Genomic DNA, 21,370 nt, shown 5'->3' with positions numbered 1-21,370 from the left:
CTAGTAGTGGGTTGGGGTTTATTTCAGTTACTTTGCTAGTTCGCATTAAGTGTATGTAATTCTACTAGTACTTAGCAGGGGAGGAGGGAAGCGTAAATGTTGTGTCCACTGGTGAGAGTTTAGGAACGTTTCAGAATTCAGGTGTCTTCATTGCTAATAGGAAGGTGGAGGAATTTCTGATTCTTGTATGTGTACCATCCATAGCCAGAAACTAGGATAAATTTTGTTATAATAGAGGAGTACTATAAGGCCAATACTGGCTTTAGATCAAGTTTTATTACAGAGTTTAATTAACGTAAATAATTTTAGATGTTTGTGAAATATTTTTTTTAATACCACTGTGGCCAATTCTGTTTCTTCCACATCATTTACTACCTTAAAATGCCTCTGTACACCCTAATAGTACATGCTGGAGCTTGAGGAGTTCTGGTGTAGTTCACTTCTGCCAAATTTGTAGAGTTGCAGATTATAGAAAGGGAAGAATACTAATTTTTTTATACAGAGAAAAATATTATATAGAAAAAACAAGAGGGGAATATGAAGGAATAATTGTTTCCCTATCTGTTAGTTCCAGTGTTAAACATTAAAATTAGAGAACCAGACCAGAAAACATGGGCAGCTGAAAGAGATGCATATGCTGTTTTTGTATTATCTGAAAATTGAGGACATAGCATAAACTCTTACAGTAGGACACTATGTCCTACTTCTGTCTGGTGCTCCTGCATTCAATTAGAGCTTTGTCATTGTTCATTTCAGTGGTCCCAGATCTTGACAGTTAAAGCAGACTTTGGCAAAACTACAAATTATTAGTTGCCTATAGATCCTGCAAGTCATCCTTGCAATCTGGCAGTTTTGCAACTCCATTTAATTTTCTCTTTGAAGTTATCAGTGACGTTAGAAATGAAGGTTGGCAGATACTCCACATGGGTGGTTTTTACTGCACTTGTTTCATTCAGTGACTGCTTATAATTCTGTTTGTCTAAGACCTCTGTGCTGCTCTCATCCATTACAGTATCTTGGCATCTTATTTTCCATCTTTCCTTTTTTTGTGGCTTACCTATTTCCCGTTCCTTTTAATCAGGCTATGCATATTGTTAGTTTGTTGCCACAGATATTGAGGCCACTTATTCTGGCAGGAAAGACCTGTGGCGGCACCAGTGATCTTCCTGAAAGCATTGTCAGCTGAGTCCTTAAAAGGAGCTACTGATGTGAAACATTATGACACTTCCCTATTCTTTACCAACATAGGGTGCTTCTACTGCAGTACTAGCTTAAAGGAGTGAAAGCAGAAAATGGAAAGAAGATTTAATAGAAATATGTTTTGTTCAAGTATAAACATCTTAATATATTGAGTATATTAGAAAAGCCTTATAAACACAATTTTTCCTTTTGATTAGTTTTATATATATAATGTGAAATACAGAAATATCTTTCGGAATAGAAAAAGTATATTGACCTTTTCTGTTTTGAGAAATTTGGAGACTACAAATGTGAAAAAGCGAATGTTTGTTTTAAAATGGGGGGACACCTTTTCCCAAAGGTAGGGTTATAATAAATGTACTTCTTAAATTTAAAGTAAATATACTTTAATATACTGTCAAGAAAGAGACACATTCTCAGAATAAATAAATAAATACACTGAGAAAATTACCCCAGAACCAAGAGATGGCACTTGATCAAAGAACCTAGAGCTGAAGGCTAATACTCTGCTGTTGGGAACGTGTATAGACTAAGGTCTTTAACAGAAATCCTCTCTGTTGGCCTAGGAAACTTAGGTGTGCTGAGTCACTTGTTGGTGTGCTGCCAAACACAGGCAGAGTAGGAAGGATATGAGTGACAGTAAGAAGATTTTACTTAGGAGAGAGATCTCTACATCTTGATGATTCTTAAGGGGGGGGGGGAAATCTACTGTAAAACACCCTTTTAAGTTATAACCACCTTTTTACTTAACTTTGTAAAATATGCTAAGTAATGTAATTAGCCAGAAAAATACTGCTTTGCTGCTATAATAAGGAATGTGGATAGGGGACAGGAGAGAAGAGAAACTGAAATGTTTAAAAAGGAAGATGCTAAATTATTTTGCTTCACAGAGTCAACAGATACACCCAAGTATGAAAGATTTTCTGTTTCATGCATTGTCAACAGTACACACACATAGAAACATGCATGTTTAATAACAGTAAGCATAAGGAAATTAAAGTTGAGAAGTCTTTGCCTTTCCCTTTATAATTTCTGAGACACACGCCTGTATCTCCTGCTAACAGAATTACAAGCAGTGATGATTTATATTTAATTTAGCTTCAGATTTGCAAGTCATCAATACCAACAATAAAAATACAGGGTATCAGAAAGGTTTAAGTCCTTGTTTGAAGTGAATCAATACCTTTTTTGTTTGTTTGTTTATTAGGTAACCATTCAAATAGTCTTTTAGTAGGTTTGTATTAGTAGTTATGTAGGCAGACTATTGAAAAGAAGGTCTTTCAATTCTTTGCTCTTTGGCTTGCCATTTGTAAATTGTAAAAGTAAATAGTAGGGGAATCGCTTGTGAACATTAGAATTCTGAGTAAATTATTGGAACAAGAGGAGCTGCTTTTATTTTCCTGTCTGCTTATGGGCATCCACATCCTGGTCTCCCACCTTCTTCCTTCTTACCTGTGAACATTTGCTGGCCTATCCAGCATTCCACACTGCTGGTGGAGGCTTTTTTTTGCAACAAATTCTGATATTAAAAAATACAAAAACATAACAAAAGACTTCCTGTTCAGTGCCAGAACTTATCTTAGACTATCTTCATTCTTTCTTTTACTTTCTGGAAATAATCCTATTCTATCTTAGTAATAACTTACTCCCTTCCAGACTGGGTCTAATAATTACATAGCCTGTTTGTCAAGGAGCTAGAATATTCTGTTACATAGATAATCTCGCTCTAAAAACAGTTTAGCCATTGTGGGTTTTTTCCCCCCCTCCTACTTACATTGTGAATAACTCCAGTATCAGTTCCTCAGAGCTTCCCAGAACAACAGTTGTGGGCTTGAGGACTCAGAGAACACTGTGTCACTTTATTTTTGTGAGATGACCTTGGAAATCTTTTAGATGATCTATGTTTTGTATGCAGTTTTCATTTTTGTGTGTGCAGTTTTATGGTGTGTTAATTTCTGAGGCCTGAGGAGTTTCTGCTTTGCTCTTTGGATCCTTTGGATGCTCTGCTGTTCCTTTCTTGTTTTTAGCAGTGATTGTACTTTCACTAAATTAAGCCTTTTTCTTCAGACTTTCTTACTTGTTGCTCCTTTCCAGAAAGATCAGAAGTAGACATAGAAGGTCACAAGACCTAAATTGTCCATTGTAGTTCCACTGGTTATCTTGCACGATTAATTTTGTGTGTCTGATAATGGTCATTGAGCCTGTAAATCTATAGAAACACTCACAATTTCTCATACACTTCTCAAAAGTAATACAGGTAGCCTTTAAACTGATGAACCACAAAGGAGAGGGCTAGGACTCAGTAATTTGGAAATTATTGTGAAAGAAGCAGGGGACAAGTTGAAATGACTTAAGTAATTTTGTACCATCTGAAATTGACTGTTGAGGACTTGCACTGTCTGCTTAATTCAGCTGTTGTAAAATTTCTGCCTACTGTATTGAATCAGTGGAAAACTTACTTTAAGGAAAGAGACTTCAAGCTATAACTCTTTACTTTACAAAGGCTTATTGGTAGATTGATGTTAGGGAGGGATTTCTGTGCCTGAATGCTCAGTGGAACAGGTAATCTGGAGTAAACAAAATTTTTAGACTATTTTGACCCACTAGGACAGGTGGAAGTTGACAGACATGTATTTATTGTGCCAATAAAATGTGCTGTGACCTATCATTGTTCTATAACTTATTCTTAAACAAATTAGACTGTAGTGTATATTGCATACAATACAATATATCCAAGACAAATCTTTGTTGGTTTACAGGCTTACAGTAATGTACACTTCTTAAAACTCAGAAGAGCCCAGAAACTGGATTAATATAGAAAAGAATAACTTAATAGTCTTAAAAAAAAAGTGGGAGGCACAACATACATGTATTTTAAGAAATTTATATGCAAATTCAATAATAAGTGCACCTGAATAGTAAACTTTTGGTTGCCTTGCTGTAAGAGGCAACAAGAATTGGAGGTGAGGGGAAAACCCCAACTAAACCCTAAAAAAACCTCCACAAACCAAATAAAAGTAAAAGTACACACAGAGCTTAAGTTCTAGAGTAAGTTTGGAGTTTGTTTTTTTGGTAGGGTTGTTTTTCTATTTTTTACTGCTTTTGTTTGTCCTGATTTAAAGGCTGGAGGATTTCTCCTTTGATACTTTGTTTTTACTTGTTGTTTATTCTGCTTGTGCTACGGAATTGGCTAGGAATAAACCCATTACATAGTAACATTTGTTTCAATGGCGATTTTCACAGCTCTCAAAACGTCAGTCGTCTGATAAGAATTCATTTTTAAAAAATAAATTAATTTTATTTCTTTAAAAAAATATTTCAGGCATATGGCTCTGGTTGTGACATTGTTATTCTGGCAAATGACTTTGAATGTGTGCAAATTATTCCCGGTGCTAAACATGGAAACATCCAAGTCAGTTGTGTGGAATGCTCCCAACGACAAGGCAGGGTAAGGATTTTAATCAATTTGTATAGAATTAAAAAAATATAAATTGACTACTCTAAATGATGTAATTAAACAGAAGCTTAATACATTAATAGTATTAATGAGTTAATTCCATGACAAAGATCAGTTTTACTGATCTGTACTTTCTGAGTAGCACCTCTTGTGTTACTCAAAGAATTGTTTCAATTTAATAGTAATTTGTTTTTTAGAGTAGGGGGTGGGGGTAAGGGAAGCAGGAGGCATCTTGTAACAATGGGGTTTATTCCTTTGCAGGACCTGCAATAACAGGTCTCACAAAATGTGGAAATATGTTAGTTACACAGTATAGTATCAGAACTGGAATGGTACTAAAATTGTTATTGTCTCTGCCATTGTATACTTTCATCTAAATAAAGAAGACATAGATAAATCATTCTCATATATATATATATACACACACGTGTGTGTGTGTGTTTGTGTCCTGCAAAATAATGAACTAGAAATACTTTGTTTTTCAGAAAAGCTTAGGCATGTTTCATGTGTTTTGATGTGCTGCAGTGTGAGCCATCATAACTGTGTGGCTCCTTGACTAGCTATGTGGTTTTGGTTTTAATCCTTAAACAATGCTAAAGAATCACTTTCAATTGCTGAGAAAAAACTACTTTCTGTGAGTTAAGGTAGTGCACTGAGCAAATTTTGTTTGTTGGTTGTCACTGCCTACTAATATTAGTTAAAAATTTGTTGCATTATTGATAAAGCCCTAGTTAGGATTCGGGCAGGCTTAGCTGGCAAGGCTGCTGGCACTGCAGCAGTGCAGTTCCAGTAGGACTGGAAGAGTGACTCCAGCTGCAGAGGTGGCCCTTGCAGGATCACCATGAACCCCTGGGTAGTTCTGCGTTCAGGACTCTGAACTCACCATCTGTGCTTTTCTTTGGGAGTGTGTTGTTGCAACCTTGCCCCCAACTCCCCCACCCCCTGCCAGAGGAAATAAGATTTCATAATAAACATTGTGAAACTTTTACATCATTTCTATATTGAGGAAACCAGATCCTGAATAGGAAGAACATAAACAGTTTTTCTTTTAAAAATCTTCTATGGAAGAAAAAAGAATTTTAAAGATAGTCAAAAGTTCTCATAAGGATATGAGTATTAGGAACATGACCAGAAAAATTACTGTAAAGACTGTTTTGTGTATGGAGGCTTCTGTGAAATAAGTGGGTGAAAGAAATTGAGGGGTTCAGTTGTAGAAGTACTTCAGTTTTCCCATTTACCATTTGTCTCCACTCAAAATCTATTTTACTTCAAAATAAATTACATTTCCTCCTATTTCTTGTAATTGTTTATGGTACAAAATGGAATCTGGGAACAAACTGAGACCCAGACACTAATGATTAAATAGTTAGCTGTGAAGTGGACAGAATGTGAGCATAAGTAGCAAAGGCATCAGCTTTCCCTTATACATTAACAGTAGTTACCCTAGAAGAATATATTAGATCTGATTGACAGTGTTTATCCCACTGAACAAGACATCTTCCTTAGAGTAAAAAAACCGGGCTTGTTCACAAGTATGTATTTTAGAGCTTCCTTAAAGTATACCTGTAACACAGTTAATGACACTTGCATTAATTTCACTTTTCTCAAACCGCAGCACGTAGAAGTAGTACTGGAAATTATTTAGCTATTTTTGAATAGTACTTATCTTCTAACCTTACATTTTAAGTCTTCAATTTATTTTTTTTCCAGATTGCAGCATCATATGGAAATGCTGTTTGCATTTTTGAACCACTTGGTATAAATTCTCATAAAAGAAATTGTGTAAGTATGTGTTTCATGATTGTAATTTGGTTTAGGCTTTTAGAAGAGGCAAAAGTCTGTCTGCCAGTTATTATATTACATTGGCACACAAAAGGCTAATAGATAAATGTTTTCCACCATCCATAATAAAATTGGATGGGTACAATCTTTCACTGCATTAGCCTAACTGGGGACTGCACCCCTCCTTAGTTAACAACATCTTGTTCTTGAATTTTGTACTAGAATGACACGGTGACAAGCTGGTGTTTCTTTAACTTGAAGAGGTCGTCAGATCTGTTGTACAGAAATATGACTTAGACTTGTATATGTGTTACCCAGGTTTGTTTTAACAGCATAGCCACAGCCAAGCACCCAAGTATTAAGCATGTTCTCAAGCAGGTTTCACTGTCTTTGTTGCATCTATGCTGCCATCCCTTATGTTTCTGTAAATGTATGACCCAAGTAGTTTAAAGTAATCTGTAGATTTATTTGTGTGTGTGACAGTCCAGATCTGGTTTGCAGGGCACTGTGATGCATTTATTTTTTATAAAACAATTAAATAAATTATAAAAATTAGATTCAGCAATCTACCACTGGGTTCTAAATGTTTTTGCAACAAGCTTAATAGCAATTTCATAGAGAAAGAAAGAAATACCTTTGTATTTTGCTGATGATGTGAGAAATAATCCTTTACTGTTCCTTAACTACAGCAATTAAAGTGTCAGTGGCTGAAAACTGGGCAGTTCTTCCTGAGCTCTATGACTTACAACCTGGCATGGGACCCTCAAGGTAATGTAAAGTTTGTGAAGTATTTGTTCAACATTTGTAGTTAGGAAAACTTGAACACAAAGTATTTTTATTGTAAAAAAGTGAGAGCATGAATATGGAAATTTGAGATTATCTATTCTCAGGCAGTGTTGCATAAAATGTGAGGCTACAGTTAGCATTTGTGAAGATGCTGTGCCAAGCATTTGAGTCTCTCATGAAAGATCTTAGTTTCAGAATCACAGTGTTAAGTTGCTAACTGACTTAAATTACCATTGATAATCATTTAAATAGAATTTTATCACAATTAAAGTCAGCAATGTACCTGGACATGGATATTTATAAGATGTCCAAGAACATATATTTGTTTGAGACGTGAATGGCTATTTAGCATCTGCAACATTCATTATTGAATATGATTTATCATTTGAAGTCACCAAAAAAACCTTGATATTCTTTCTTAAAAGGCATTTTAAATTCAGAATGTCATAGTAAAAACAGCTGCATAATGTGAATACCCTATCATATTTAAAATGGACATTCTAAAGTTAGATTTCCAACCTGTTTTGAATAATTCTCAACAAAATATGATGACAGGCTTAATCTCTCAATACACATGCATCATCTTGGTTTCACAGCTTTGCTATTACTCACTTTCAGGTAACAGGCTGCTGACAGCAACTGACTTTTTGCAGTTGTGGGCCCCTCCATCTGCTGGCATTCCAGAAGAAGATGAAGATGAAGATCCTGACAATCAGATCAAAGATGATAAAGTTCTCCCAGTTCTAAATGACTGGAAATGTGTCTGGCAGTGCAAGTGAGTGAGAGAATTTTTATTTTAAGACAAATCGCAGTGCTACCTCATATATCAACCCTATCTTCTCTCCAAAACTGTATTTTAAAGTATGCTTTTAGATCAGCTTAAAATACCATAGAATTCAAACAATGTTAAGTTGCTCCAAATAAAAATTACTCACTTTTTCAAGCGAGCTATCACCAGATAACCTAGTCAAAGGCTTACCCAAACTCTAGCACTGGCAACGTATCAAAATTGTCCCTGTTTTCTCATCTTCGAAAGTAGTGCTGAAATACTGGCTGAGACGGAACAGAGGAGCAGTACCAGGCAGATATGCTACACTGATAAAGATGAGAGCTGCTTCCTGAACCTTAAGAAGAGGGTCCTGAAACTCTTTCTACCCAATTCTATTTGAGATCCCTGTTACAGAAGTTCTTAGAGATAAGCCATTCCTACATAGACTTGGGAAGCAGCTGTCTATGCACCCGTTTTCTCATGACTTTTTTTGAAGCTGTTTTAGATTTTGTGGCCACAAAGCACTATATTGGCTGCTTCCCTCTTTCAGACAGCTGACCCATAAGCTGTAGGCACAGACTAATAGTATCACAAGTTATTTTCATTTCTTCCTACTATTTGTCTTGGCTTCACTGGCAGTAGTGGAGCACATGGGACAAACTTCACTTCTGTGATCTCATTGGATCTAGCCTAGGCTTGCTGTACTTAAAGTAATATATTTAATGGGCTGGTTTTCTGTAAAACTGTGAAAAAACATGGGTTTTTTCACTTAGTAAATACTTCTTATGCTTCTGTTATTTCGAAAGTATGCTTAAAGCAACAACTATACAATACTAATATATTCATTTAAATAATGAATGGTAATACTTAACCAACTGAATACATATGGAATAATAGTACCGAATAAATAGACTTTACTTACAACTTCACTCTGGTGTTCTTTAGGACTGCAGTATCAGTACACTTGATGGCATGGTCTCCTGATGGTGAATACTTCGCAACTGCTGGGAAGGTAAAGAGAAAAAGAGTAATTACATGTTTGTGGTAGTTTGTATATGTTTGACAAAAGTAAATAATATAGAACAGTCCTGGACCATATACTCTGTCATATTCTGAGCTAAGTTAAATTATCATCTCATGTGTAATACTGTATTTTTTTGTGATTCCATGTATTTCAGCAACAAGAAACTGGATTTAGCTGTGTACTCTTACTGAATACTTGACAGTCAACCTGGAAGTACAGTAACAGTGATACAGACTTGTGTGTGTATATATATTTTTTTAGTTAAAAGTATATTTACATGAACTTTCAGATCTGCATAAGCGTATTTTTCTGCTTATTAGAAGTAATGAGGATAAATATTAGGTCATGATGATAGAATACATACACATTTTAAACTGCATAAAAAATATGCGCACCTCAGTGGATAAATTAGAGAACATTTCCTACTGAGTTAATTCTGTGTTCAATTATCAGTTCTTAACGTCTCTTTCATATTTCTATATTAGCACCTTTTTGGCAAATTGCTATTCAAGTTAAGTTTTCAATTAATAATTCTCTATAATAAAGTCACCCTCTCATATGAGTGATTCCCTTTGCTTTTCAAGTCTGGATAGGTAAGGATTTATTGCTTGCACTTAACGTTGGTTGAAGAATGAGATGAATTTTAGGAACCTTTGTTTTCTTAAACTTACTAAAGAATACAGCTGAATCATGAGCTGCATTGTTTTAAGACTAAAAGCATACTTACAGCACCTTAATAAACATTACATTCAAAATTATTGTTGTAAACAAATTGCCAAAATATGTGCTTCATTCCATATTTCTGTTTCCCATGAATATACTTTTATATAGCTAAGAATCTGATGAAATAAATGAGGCGTATTGTTCCAGAAGTAATTTTCTGTCTATCGGACAGCTCTATATTAGTTATTTCATGAGATACACAGCTTTGATCATAATTCTTAACAGGGTTGCCTGTCAGACTTCCTTCTGTGGTCAGATACTGTACTTTTTGATGCTTGTCAGGAAATACCGTCTTTTATCCGCACTCTTGAGATTTGAAATTTATTATTTACTTTATTCTGTATCTCCATTCCTGCAGGAAGTCATGAAATGCAGGGCTGTGGCACCCAGCTTTGTAAAACTTCCTGTTGTCATGCTAGTAATGTTGACCTTAATTCACATAACTCCAGTCTCGCCAGCATTTGTAGTACTGCTGTGTAGTGATTCAGTTTAGTTTCAATTAATTACATCAGTGGTGCCCAGCCATTCAAGCCAGGAAGGTAGCATAGGTTGTGCTGGTAAAGGCCAAGGTTGTAATATGCATCTGCTCCTCCGTTGTGTGCCTATGCTCAGTGGGTGCAGCGCTTTCCATGAGTCAGGTGTCCTGTGCATGGGAACAAACAGGGACTTGCAGTATGAATTGTCTCAGTGGAGAAATTGACTGTTAGTGAGCTTCATATTGTAGCATGAGTAGCAGCCTATTTCTGGCTTCTATCTTTGCAGGGAAATGGACATTTAAGCATGCTTATGTGCTATGCGGAAAATGCAGAGAAAAGTAGTAGGACTGGAAGAAACATTCCTTATGGGAGTGATGTGTTGTCAGCAGAATATTTCTTTAGCCTGCATTCCAGGATGCCATAAATTAAATAAGTGGTCTCAGAAAGGGCTTGTCTGAAAAACTGCAAATAGTTTTGGACCACAGATCAAGTTTTTCATGAAAGATACCAGAACAGCAGTTTCCTTATTATTTGGGATTTTGGTTTTGTGACATTTTTAATTATAGCTAGCTAACTCCATGGTTTTTTATTACTTTACCTAGGATGACTGCCTCTTGAAGGTTTGGTACCCTATGACTGGTTGGAAGTCATCTCTTCTGCCCCAAGAGAATGAAGAAAAGAAAAAAAGCTCAGGGGTTGTCCAGTTCTCATTTGTTTATTTGGCACATCCTCGAGCAGTGACAGGATTTTCATGGCGGAACATTAGCAAGTACATGCCCAGGTGTGAAAGTTTTTGGTTTTTAAAAAAAACAAGCAAGCCTTTGACTAAGTATTTTTTAATACTCTGCTTAAAGTTTGGCCATCAGGAACATAGATTTCTCAGGTTATACTTCAAAGAAAAACATATCAACGTCTTCCCATAAGCTTCTGTATTACCTAGTGCAATAACGATAGTCATGTTGACAGGTGAGATCTATTCTAAAATATGGTCTAAACTTCAGTGCCTTCTCAAGTTATGCCAGGGAGCATGGATGGTAGGGCTTTTTCTTCAACAAATGGTGCTATGACATTGGAAATAAAATATTTTTTAAAATTATTAGTGTTTAGTAAGCCATCTTTTGCACCTTTTTGTATACAGGTGTTTAGTTGTTCGATTTCACTATTTGTTATTCAGTAAAATTTATGCATTCTTCACATAGTCCAGCAAGTCAGATAGTTTAGGCAGAACTACAGTTTTATAGTAACTGCTGCATTTATCAGATAATAACCATTCCCTGTTCATGTGCACTCTTGCCAATAATCTATGGGTTTATCAGCATGCTAAAAACCACTACTGACATAAAACCTTTAGTTGGAGGAAAGGCAGAAATTTGGATGAAACAATAACTACTAAATAGTTGTACGCTCCCCTAATTTGTGCTGCATCCATATAGCTAATTTACTTATATTGGGTAGTAACCATAATATGTCTATTGTTAGGGGTTTGGTCTGTAATGTGTTACTCACATCATGTCTTGATGGCATCTGCCGGCTATGGGCAGAGACGCTGTTGCCAGAAGATACTCTTCTTGGTGAGCAGATCTGTGAAACTAGCACTTCCAGCATTAGCAGCACCATCTCTCAATCTGGAAAGCAAAAGGACAAAATACAGCATGCACTAGAGGTACAAGTAAATACTTACTTTGTCATTTCTTTATTTCAAGATACTTAAATATTTCAAGCAGGTAGAAATCTAAGTATGTGTATTATCTAGTCTATATAAGCATAACAGGATAGTCTGAATTATTTCACATCAGTTTTTGAAAGTCTACTACTAAACATTGAAGAAGTCAGAGACCTTGCAATTCTGAACCTAAGCTCTGTATTCTTAAAACTGAATATACTTTTTCTATAGCTAACTAATAGTGATGGGAAGAGACAATGTTTAACGAGGAATAGTAAATGATGGTTTCATTCTGAGTGGGTCTGGAAGTCTGTAATTGTGAAAACAGTGGAAGCAGTAAAGTTTTGGGGTTTTGTAATTGTTAGTTATCCGATTTGATAATTGCATTTCCAAAAGGTGGTCTCTAAATTTCAGTGGCAGTCATGTAAAGTCTTTTAGGTTTTCCCTTACTGTGAACTTCTCAATATAAAATCCAAGAAAGCAAAACCAAAAAAACCCAACCACCCCACCACTCATTTGTAGACTATTACAATCAGACCAAGTTTTTACTTCTTACATATCATGACCATCAACAAATAGGGAGAGTGGAACCAAGTATGCTTTGAGCTGTTGAATCAGTTGTGCTCTCCACATGCTGTCAGCAGTTTTCCGTTACACAAAAATAATTCATTATCAAATGATATTGCAAAAGTTACTGCTTGTAGACTGTTGTAATCTTGTTTAGGAATGTTACACAGAATAGTGCATACTTCTGTCTTCTTGTTGGAGCGGATATTAAAGGAACTTTCAAAAGACTGTTAGAACAGCTTTGTCTTTGACCAGAACTGATGTACATAAGTGTTACTAATCTCTGTTGAAACATGTTTAAAATAATCCTTTTGAAATTAGTCTTTACTTCTTAAGTAGAAGGAAGTTAAAAAGCTTTAGGCTTTGTATAAGTATGAATTTTTACCTTACTGTTTTCTAATATTTCTTAATTTATTTTTTTATAACTGTACTAGACAATTCACCATTTGAAAAATATGAGAAAAGGACAAAGGAGATCTTCAGTTCTTGTTACCCACACAGATGTATTGCCAGATCAGCAGGGTACTCATGAAGTTCAGCGCCACATTTCACATCACGCAAATGCACTTGGTCACTTTCATATAGCAGCAAGCATCAACCCTAATACAGGTGAAATAAAATAATTTATTAACGTATAATATATTTGCACAAAATGAAAAAAAAAAAAGGGGGGGGGCCTGAGATTCACATCTTTGCTTTGCTTAAGCAAATACAGGGAATTTGTAGGACGACTGTTGTTTCACAAGTCTGTTACTTGGCGTATAGTTTTGTAAGACAAATGAGGCTGAATTTATTCTGAATAACTTCAGCACTTTTAAAATCCAATTAAATTCATCTTTACATATCAGAAAGCAAGAGAAACCTAAATTTCAAGTCTGCTTGGTGGTGTTTGGATTTTGGGAAGCAATGGTTTATGATGAATAGTATTTGCATCCTACAGAATATGTACTGAATGGTAAAAGTTATACCAGACTTTTTGGCAGGAAACAGCTGCTTTTTATAGAGTAATGCAGCCTGTTTTAAACCAGGAAAAGATTAAAGGGCAATCACATACCTTACCTAAAATCTGTATGAAACGACAGCACTGCAACAAATGAAACTGAGCAATTAGAACTGTTGAGTATCATTTTCCATTCATATAAAAATCAATTTTCATGTAAATTTATTGATGTTAAACTATCTTTACTTTTTTTAATTACAAGTGCATGTAGAAATTTGATCTGCATCTTACCTTTTCTAATCTTACAGGCACAAATTGTTCTCTCTAAAATAAGTTAAATGTCTTAATTAAGAAATCTCTGTGTGTGTATATATGTAAAGATGAGCAGTTTAATATATAGCTTTTTTATTTGTTTAAAAATGTCCACAGATATTCCATCAGTCTTGGCTGGAACAGCTTTTAATATAGATGAAGGAAATGGAGGCTTCGTTGTTCACTGGTTGAATAATAAAGAGTTTAATTTTACATCCTCTATTGAAGTATTTATGCAGCGTCTCAGAAAAATTTCTGAACAACAACTAGAACAAGATTTTGATGCTGAGGTTGAAGAGGAAGAAGAAATGGAAGAAAGAGAGAGAGGTTTACATATGAAATTAGATCATGGTTAGTAATACTGAGAAATGTAGCACAAGAATTATTTTGAAGCACATTAATGCAATAACACAATTATTTAGCACAAGTATTGTAAGTACTAACATTTTATCACTGATCTAAAATAAGTAAACATTTACAGCTGAAATTTTGGCTGCTGTAATTGTAGGCATGAAAAAAATCCATGATGTACTCTCTGTTGGAACACAATAGTTATATACAAGGTGAAAAAGACAGGTAGCTTTTGTCTTTCACTTCCATTTTGGATGTATTCCACTGAGGTATGAAATTACGACTAAGACCTGCTCTCTATTTACTTTACAATCTGATTGTCAGTAATGACACACCGATTTATGGTAAGCTTTAAGAAGGGTTAGACATAGCTCCATTTTAATGCTTCCAGTGCTGGTAAGATTTAAATCTTAAACCTTAGATCACCTGATGATCCCAACTGTAGCTGTTCACAATGGAGGGACATATTTTGAAATTAATGTTGGAAAATATATCCTACCAGAAATACTTTACACTGCTGTGGGAGAGTTACTTGGCCAGTAAGAATGTGTAAAAATAAATCTTCTGTGGAAATGTCCCGGGGTTAAACCACAAGAAACCAGTAAGACCAATTAGTGACAGTAAACTGATGATATATTGTGTCATTTATAATGCTTAGGTTCTTAAAATCTAGATTACCAATGCAGTAAAGTGTGTGATAATTCTTCCTGAACGTGCAATACGTACTATTTCATCAATGATTACATACCATATATTTCATTATTACCTTATAAATACAACACACACCCCCACATTAATTTGGAACCAGCATTGATATAAAATGTGTGGGTTTATATAATTGACCAAAATAGTCTTAGGCAGGGCATTACTCTTAAGTATCTGTATTTTTGCAGTTATATTTATTACTACTTGTATTGCATAACGCAATAGTCAAAGGCCAGAGCCTCACATTTATGTACAGACAGACCAAAGAAAGATGCTTCTACTCTCAATGTGCATGAATGTTCTTATCTGATAGTACTACTAGCAAGTTAAAAAATACCGTGTTTTGAATAGAAACTGAAAGAGAAATCTTTGCAATAGATAAAATAGCACATTTCTTTTTTGTTGCAGACTTGTCTATAGATAGAGAATCAGAGACAGGGACTGGTACAGGCTCTTCAGAACATGAAGATGGAGAAAGAGAGGGAAGCCCTAAAACATCTCTACTAGCAGGCCCATGCATGCCTCTTCCAACAGTTTTGTTAGATCGGAAAATTGAGTTGCTCCTAACTGAATGGAACAGAAATCCAGACATGCTTTTTACTATCCATCCTGTTGATGGTACCTTTTTGGTGTGGCATGTGAAATACTTGGATGAATACACTCCAGGCATCTTTCGACAAGTTCAGGTATTGTATATTTGAAATTGTTTCAGTATTTATCATCTTAATCAACAATCATTCTGTCCTTTCTTTTATATCTGAACATCAGTAAGAATTTAAGTCTTCCTGTGAAACAGCTAACATTTATTCAGACTTACACTGAGTTGTTGCTATTCTAATTTTCTTTTTTTTTTTTTTGTTTGTTTGTTTTTTTTAGGTTTCATTTTCTTCTAGGATTCCTGTTGCATTTCCATCAGGAGATGCTAGTTCTCTTAGCAAAAATATTATGATGTATGCTTGCCCTGTCTTTGTAAAAGATAACAGTAATGGTGTACATCAGAAGACAATGGACTTTCCAGATAAGACTCTAGCAAGTAAAGGACCAAGCTCTGCCCAGGACAGTGCAAATGTGAATATAATTTCTCCCATAGTAATGATGATTTCCAAACATATAGATGGCTCTCTAAATCAATGGGCAGTTACTTTTGCTGATAAATCAGCTTTTACTACTGTGCTAACTGTATCACATAAGTTTAGGTACTGTGGTCACCGTTTTCATCTCAATGATCTAGCTTGCCACTCTGTTTTACCATTGCTGCTAACATCTTCTCACCATAATGCTCTGTTAACTCCTGAATCAGACAGTTGCTGGGACTCTGACAGGATAAACAGAATAATGGATCCTATTAAACATGTGAAAGGTTCTTCTAGGCAGCAACTTAAAAATGCAGCAACCCGTACATTCCATGATCCAAATGCAATCTATAGTGAACTGATTCTATGGCGTGTAGACCCTATTGGACCTTTGTCATACACTGGAGGAGTATCTGAATTGGCTCGAATTAACTCTCTTCATACCTCCGCTTTCTCTAACGTAGCCTGGCTTCCAACACTTATTCCCAGCTATTGCCTTGGTGAGTATACTTCCTATGTTTCCATATAGAGTTAACACTGAGAGTCATAGAATTAATTTGTTAAAATAAATTACTATTGTATTGTATTTGGAGTATATTTATATTAACTTTTCAGCAATTTCCTTGCATCATGCAAATTAAGCATTTTTATTTCATTTGAGGCTAAGCCACTCCAAAATGTTTCATCTGGTCTGAGTGTGTCTGTAGTTACTGTGGATCAGCAGACATTCAGTAACTTCTTTGTGTGAGGAAGCAATCATTGCTTTCACACAGAACAAGACTATCCCTTTCCTCAGTGCTTTAGGCAGCGTCACTGAGTGGTCCATGCATTGACGTGGTATTAATAATACAGATGCTCCAATGACTTGGGCATCTGGGTTGTTGGCCATATACAGCTGCAGGAGGCAGTGAGTTGAATTAAACTGGTATTTGGACCACTTGACCATCTGAATCATTGGGAAAGATTTTCAGCCAAAATTTACAGTAGCAAAATCTTTTAACATGCTGGCTAAGAACTCTGCTTAGAAGATCCTAAAACAATACCAAAATTCTTCAGGTTATCAGTGGTTTACAGAAGTCCAGCTAGAACACGGAGTATTTTTAAAGAAAGACTACATTATCTTTACAGAACTGCAGACAATGTTTTTTCAGAGGTCAGGCAGTACAACATCTGATGCGTAATGCCCTAGGACAATTCTTTGGGGTTTGTATTTAATTTTAGGGCTTTCTCTTGCAGTTAGGATAATTGTCTCTAGAAATGTTACTCCATTGAGCCCCTCAGATATTTATTTTTGAGTTATCACAAAGATGCTGTTGTAGTAGTTGTCATCTTTGTATACAGCACTAAAAATGTCATTTTGCGCTGGATGTAACGTTAAATTTTATACTAATAGTGCCAGGTTATTTTATTATGCTAAGGCAAGCCTGACCTTTGCAATGATTAAATGGGTGTCAAAAATGTTATATAACCTCAAAAATCCTAAATAATAAATGCGTAACATGTCTTTGATTTAAAATAGAATAAATCGGTTTTCTCTGCTCACACAGTAACATTCTGTGCTGTCTGAATCTCACAAAGCTTTCTAAAGAAAAATAACTAGTTGTTTTCCTCTTATAATGTAAGATGAAAATGTTTATTAGAATAGAAAACCTTGTGTCAAGCCTGTTCTACACACAGTAGAGAAGTAAACAAGCCCCTCTGTTAGTTTTTAGTATGTTATTCACTACTGCAGATATATTTCTCCCTCCACTTCTGCATCTGTACTTTTAAGGGGAGTGTAAAAGGGAATAGTGTCATAGAAGTAAATTTTATCCAAAGAGCCTAGAGACAGTAAACAAGGAAAAAAGTTATAGCTAATATAGCTTCCTGAACAGTATACCTTAGAGTCCTACTCCAAATCATCGCTGGCAATCTGGGGAAGCTAGTTAGCCGTTCCAAGCACCTCCTTAGAGGTGACAGTGAAAAGAATGTAACCACATTAAGGAGTGGCAGCATTCCCTTACGTGCACTACATGCTGATTTTTACATGTGTGTAAACATAAACAAATTCTGCTTTTATTAATCAACTTTCATGATGATATTCAGTTACATAAATGAGCAGAAAGGGAGTTATTTCAAAGTTCAACTACTTGATGCCATTTGACCGCCATTTTTTTTAACTATGAAATTTTGTGTTTTCTATTAGGTACTTACTGCAACTCTGCTAGTGCTTGCTTTGTGGCATCTGATGGCAAAAACCTGAGACTCTATCAAGCTGTTGTAGATGCCCGAAAACTTCTAGATGAATTATCTGACCCTGAATCATCTGTAAGTTTTAGGTAGCAATGGTTTGAAAGTATTAAAATAAAACTAATTCAGGTAACTTTTTTTCCCCTCCAGTGGTCTGTCTTCACTTGGTTCTGTGTAATTTTTGTGCCATTTCATGTATTCTTACTACATTCTTACTACACATTATACCTTGTGTAATTACATGTTTTGTAGCTGTCTAGAGATGTTATCAGACAGAAATGCAGCTGCTGCTGCTAACAGTGGCTGGACTGAAACAAAATTGTCCTGACAAGTTTCCCCAACAGGATTTCTTTCATTGCCCTCTCAAAAGAGGGGAGTCAAGAGTAAGTGGGAAGGTGAAGACAGAAGAGCAAGACATCGGTGTATCCACCTAAGTTACATTTATGTATGAGGAAGGGTAGAGATGGTGGGATATGAGGAAATCAGTAGGTTATTGCTAAGGGTAATATTAGTTCTTACTTTCTCTGTAATAAGCAGTTTTTTCATCCTTTTTTCTTTCATTTCTATGACTTAAAGCAAAGTAAAGCCAGACCTTGCACTGTTACTGTATAAAGAAGCACATCTTTCCTATTTTTTTTCCATTCTTCTGGTATTTGATAAACTATCCTACAAGATAAAGCCTGTCAGTATTCAGATCAGTCTGAGGAAACTGTTCTAGGAGCGATGATTGTGCGCATTCCAGCATAAATTAAGAGCCTTCAGTTTATATATAATCTTTACTGATTTATTTTTTGTGTTGTGACAAAACCTGAAAATTTTGTTTAAAGTGAAGCAATATATTTCAGTTTTTCATGGCACAGATACTATGTTATATTATGAAAGGATAAATCTTTAAATAAACAAGATTTGGTTTCCATAAAAACTGGTGTGCTAACCCCATGGATAGCTGCAGACTCATAACAGTGCAAATGTCTTGATAAACGCATTATTCATAAGTGCCAAAATGACAACAGGAAGAAATCTGTTACGATTTATGCCCACAAGGATAATTAAAGCATCAGTTTATTGTAAATGACAGCAATTTCCTTCTGTCTCAAAGAAAAATATACTAACCTTTCTCATTTTGCTCTGTTTCAGAAACTTATTGGGGAAGTGTTTAACATTGTGAGCCAACAATCTACTGCTCGACCAGGATGCATTATTGAACTTGATGCAATAACAAATAAAGTAAATAAATTGTTAACTCTTTAAGGGTATCACATAAAGGTGTTTAGTAGTTGTGGCTGTTAATTAACCTGTTTAGAAGTCTGTTTAGAAGAGGTAAAAGACATGACATTTCTCTATGGTGATGACTGCCTTGAATTTTTCTGGATGTTGAGATACCTGGAACATTTTAGTCAAGATAGCTTTCTTTTAGCTGCTAGGAGCCCAAAGCCCCAAAGTTGTCAGCGTAACAATATTTTCTAAACATAAATCTTGATGAAAACAAAACTTAACTAGAGACTGGTTTACAAACCATTCTAATTTAACGGGGGGAAAAACCCCAACCAAACAATCCCCCTCAAATAAACAAAAAGGTGAACAATATTAAAAAAAACCCAAACCTAAAAACTAGACCTAACTATTCTAAAGCATAGGAATCATAGCCATGTATGACTCCAGATTTTTTTTTGTCTGTCTTGTAAGAAAAATTTCCATCTGTTTGCTATAAATTTCAATCAATGAGGAAGTAGTATTATTTATACCTTGTTCTTACTTACAGTTATTTTGATCATACATGTTCCATTGCTATTTTCTGTTAGGAAGCAGCCTGTGAAAACAGTGTGTTTTGCCATTTCCTAATTAGCCATCTGGATGTTTTTGACATGTATAAAGAAGTATTTCTCAATAGATTTCCATGTCTTTGAAGTATTAATCACATAGGATCTTCAATTTTGAGTTCAGATTTACAAACTATTTTTCTAAAACTTCTATAGATTAGTACAGGAAATACTCTCTTTCCATATTTCTCTGGAAAAAGGGTGTTCTGCAACATGGAAACTTTACCATCACTGTCTTTGGGGGACATATTTTTTCTGTGGCTGCAGGAGAGGATTTCACTGCCAGCAGCTTCCTTTATAAAGAGGTGGAGGTACTGCAAAGAAATCTGTTGCTGTCAGGAAGGACAGCTGTTGAGATATCCAAGAGAACGAAAATCTGTAATTCATTCCCTTTTTTAGATTTCTCAAGCAAATCACTGCAGATATGTCTTCCCACTGAAGAGGGATAAAGTCTTAAGAGGTTTTGCCACTGTCATTTATTCAATGCCTAAAGAAATAAAAACCATATACTAATGCATTTGTCAATAACTGTGGCAAAATATGTCATAACAGAATTTGTCTAGCATGATAGATCTCAGGGAAATTATTTGAATATACAAACATTCAGGTTCTAGAATATGCTTTTCTTAATATAAGAGGAAAATGGTTAGTTTTCCAGATGCATTAAAATAATTTTCAACGCTATAAAAGAAAGTGATCCTCTTCGGTAGCTAGATTGCACAAAAGAAATAATTGCATTATTACAAAATGTTGCTATACTGTTCTGGAACTGTAACTATATTGCTTAATGTTTCAGTGTGGTTCAAACACACAATTGCTTCATGTCTTTCAAGAAGACTTCATTTTGGGATACAAACCACATAAGGAAGATGTGGAAGGGAAGGAAACTGAGATATTTTTCCAGCCATCACAAGGTATACCATAAAAATAACTAATATGTATGAAGTAAGTACTGAAAATGTTCTTAAGGACTAGTGAAATCTAGCCAGCATATGCTACTTCCCTTTTTAATGAGAATCTGCAGAATTTAGTAAAATGGCTGTTTCACGTTGGTCATACGAATTGTTGTTTACCTGGTAACAGTAAACAAAGGCATTCTATTTTGCATAGAGTGAAACATTTGAATTTACATGACAAAGTCCATTTTTCAAAATGCTCTGTTACATATAAAAAACCTATAAAAAATAGAACAAAAGTGTATTTTCTGCATCGGTATGTAATTCCAGGTGATAAGGTGAATACACCTGACTCCCAACTTAATACAAGGGAAAGTAACTAGGGAATTTGGTAGTAGAATTAAAACTTTAAACGAAAAAGGAAGAAAACGGGCAGGTAGAAAAGAGTAATTTAGCAAAACAGTTCAAACTGACTGGGAAGGCAAATATATGTAATAAATTAGACTTGCCACTAACACTCAGGTTGTCTGTAAGTCAGCCTGTCTTTTTGTTTCTGTAATTCTTCCATAGCCATAAACAAAACGTCAATTAAAAAAT

At 35.2% G+C, this 21,370-nt stretch overlaps 1 protein-coding gene across 1 annotated transcript in view; it reads left to right on the top strand.

Annotated features, from left to right (window-relative positions):
- The window catches only part of DMXL2 (Dmx like 2), a 68,656-nt gene that overhangs the window by 17,938 nt on the left and 29,348 nt on the right, over nucleotides 1-21,370 (top strand). The window contains exons 3-16 of the mRNA XM_080394911.1: nucleotides 4,523-4,648; nucleotides 6,368-6,439; nucleotides 7,129-7,207; nucleotides 7,844-8,000; nucleotides 8,940-9,006; nucleotides 10,820-10,998; nucleotides 11,697-11,880; nucleotides 12,882-13,056; nucleotides 13,817-14,050; nucleotides 15,164-15,441; nucleotides 15,632-16,328; nucleotides 18,014-18,135; nucleotides 19,195-19,284; nucleotides 20,674-20,791. Of these exons, the coding sequence (XP_080251037.1) occupies nucleotides 4,523-4,648; nucleotides 6,368-6,439; nucleotides 7,129-7,207; nucleotides 7,844-8,000; nucleotides 8,940-9,006; nucleotides 10,820-10,998; nucleotides 11,697-11,880; nucleotides 12,882-13,056; nucleotides 13,817-14,050; nucleotides 15,164-15,441; nucleotides 15,632-16,328; nucleotides 18,014-18,135; nucleotides 19,195-19,284; nucleotides 20,674-20,791 (2,578 nt within the window). The remainder of the gene's footprint in view (nucleotides 1-4,522; nucleotides 4,649-6,367; nucleotides 6,440-7,128; nucleotides 7,208-7,843; nucleotides 8,001-8,939; nucleotides 9,007-10,819; nucleotides 10,999-11,696; nucleotides 11,881-12,881; nucleotides 13,057-13,816; nucleotides 14,051-15,163; nucleotides 15,442-15,631; nucleotides 16,329-18,013; nucleotides 18,136-19,194; nucleotides 19,285-20,673; nucleotides 20,792-21,370) is intronic.

This window comes from Falco punctatus, assembly GCF_963210335.1.
Source record: "Falco punctatus genome assembly, chromosome: 7".
Classification (NCBI taxonomy): Eukaryota; Metazoa; Chordata; class Aves; order Falconiformes; family Falconidae; genus Falco; species Falco punctatus.
Note: the sequence above shows the minus strand (reverse complement) of the source record. Positions and strands in the feature narration are given on the sequence as shown.